The 2,358-nt window shown below is 35.9% G+C and overlaps 1 protein-coding gene across 1 annotated transcript; it reads left to right on the top strand.

Annotated features, from left to right (window-relative positions):
- The first annotated feature begins 440 nt into the window (after positions 1 to 440).
- On the top strand, positions 441 to 2,111 carry LOC106321438 (probable S-adenosylmethionine-dependent methyltransferase At5g38100). Its single transcript, XM_013759703.1, has 3 exons — positions 441 to 598; positions 920 to 1,588; positions 1,701 to 2,111. The coding sequence occupies exons 1-3, from the start codon at positions 521 to 523 to the stop codon at positions 2,031 to 2,033; spliced, it is 1,080 nt and encodes a 359-aa protein (XP_013615157.1). The 5' UTR covers positions 441 to 520; the 3' UTR covers positions 2,034 to 2,111.
- The last annotated feature ends 247 nt before the right edge of the window (positions 2,112 to 2,358 follow it).

Genomic DNA, 2,358 nt, shown 5'->3' with positions numbered 1-2,358 from the left:
GAAGGTTGAGGTACGATTACAAATGAACGAAAACGTTCATATATATATATATAAAAAGAGATTTACTGTTTGAATAGTTTAGCGGACCCATATCTTTTTATATTTCGAACATTACGGCTCGAAAGTAACACATAGTTAATACTTTCCGCTACAACATTTTGAATTTTCTTAGTTGAGTGCAAACATTTCAAACCACATCTTTTCATATTCCTCTACCGATATTTCAGACCACATATTTTCCTTTTCTTTTCTCAACATTTCAAACCTCATAATCTTTCCAAGTCACGCTTGGAATTTTTTTAATGGGTCAATACAAAAATTCAGGTAAAGCGACCAGCTTCAAAGAATTGTCTTACCGAATGCTTAATAAAAACAAAAAGTTTTTTTTGTTTTTTTAGGCTAAAAATTTGGAAAAAAAAATCTCATCTTGAATTTGTATAAATATGTTCCGTTAATCTCTTCGGTTACTAAAACTAACACTCCCAATATTTAGAAATAGTTAAGCACAAAACAGACAGCAATGTCAACATTTCCTCGATCGTACCCGATGAGCGGTGGTGATGATCAACACAGTTACAACAATAATTCGTCATATCAAGTATGTCTTTTTGTTTTCAATGCTACTATTATCAAAGTATATCATATGTTAATGATATAATGTGAGTTATTTCTTGTATTCTAACGAATCACTGATTATCCGCCTATATTATAACTAAATATGTGATTATATGGTATGAATATTCTAATTTTGTTATTTCTTGAATTTAACCATGTTATTTGTTTATCTTTTTAGCCTTTTTTTTTTTTTAATCAAACTCTTTTTAGCCATATATATATATATATATATATATATATATATGTGTGTGTGTGTCTGTGCAGAACATGTTTTCTAGCTAACATCTATATGTGCATGGAACAGAAAGCAGCTATAAATAGCGTTGGAGAAAAGACAAGGCAATGCATCATAGAAAAGCTCGATCTCCCTCTGAATTCTGATCTTGGTACTTTTAGAATTGCCGATTATGGTTGTTCCATTGGACCTAACACGTTTCATGTTGTTCAAAGCATCATTGATGCTGTGAAATTCAAACAACTGGAGGGCAAAAACGAAACAAGCCTTATGCCTCTCGAATTCCAGGTGTTCTTCAACGATCAACCCAACAATGACTTCAACACACTCTTTATAACCCAACCTCCTTCATCTGAGCGGGAATATTTCTCGGCCGGAGTTCCAGGGTCCTTCCATGGCCAAGTGTTACCAAGGAACACCGTCCACATTGGACACACTTCTTACACGACTCACTGGCTTTCCGATGTTCCCGAGAACGTAGATGACAAGAACTCTCCAGCTTGGAACAAAAATTACATTCAATGTAATAATTCAATCGAAGAAGTGACCAAATCTTACAAGGTCCAGTTCACAAAAGACATGAAGCTTTTTCTTGAAGCTAGAGCAGAAGAGATAGTTCCAGGGGGATTGATGATCGTTCTAGGACAATGTTTACCAGATGGTGTCCCCTTGTTAAAGACATATCAGGGTATTTTGGTGGATACGATTGGTGATTGTCTTATGGATATGGCCAAATCGGTTAGTCTTATATTTGTATCATATATTTCTTTAATGCTTTAACTTTATTTTTGTAAATGTTAAAAGCGATTTAGTGTCGTTTAGTAATCAGATGTTTTTTTTTCTTTTGTAGGGACTAACGAGCGAGGAAAAGATCGGGCTGTTCACCATTCCTGCGTATTTCCCACAATTTAGTGAATTAGAGACAGAGATTGAGAAAAATCGAAGCTTTACAATTGAGACTATGGAGAGTGTACGTCATCCATTGGAGTATATTCCGTTATCCAACCACTTCTTGATTTCCATGTTTAGAGCTATTCTCAGCACGATCATAAAAGAACATTTCGGAGAAGATGTGATTGATGAGCTATTTGATCGGGTTGCTAAGAAACTCGCCAAGTACCCGATTGATTTTAAAGAGTGCGAGAAAAATGTGACCTACTTTATATTGCTCAAGCGAAAATGAATATGTGAGATATTAAAATAATGTTATTAACCAGATTATGGATGTCTAATCTTCTATATAAGGAACCTCTATGTTATGAATAAAGATAGACTTTTCCATTACTTTTATAACACGTTATCAGCACGAAACTCTAAATCCTTAAGCTAATACCCAAATCGAAAAACCCTAAAACCCTAACCCTAGCCGGCGATCCGACGAACCCTAAACCCCGATCGCGTCTCTTGTTCCCGTATCTGTTCCAGCTCGCGTCCCCGATCAGATTCAGCCCAAAGTGTTTCTGATCCTAGTTCAGACGTTCGCGACCCGAGAGCAGCTCCAGCACGCG

This window comes from Brassica oleracea, unplaced genomic scaffold, assembly GCF_000695525.1.
Source record: "Brassica oleracea var. oleracea cultivar TO1000 unplaced genomic scaffold, BOL UnpScaffold01651, whole genome shotgun sequence".
Classification (NCBI taxonomy): Eukaryota; Viridiplantae; Streptophyta; class Magnoliopsida; order Brassicales; family Brassicaceae; genus Brassica; species Brassica oleracea.
This window is presented reverse-complemented; position numbering and strand designations above follow the sequence as displayed.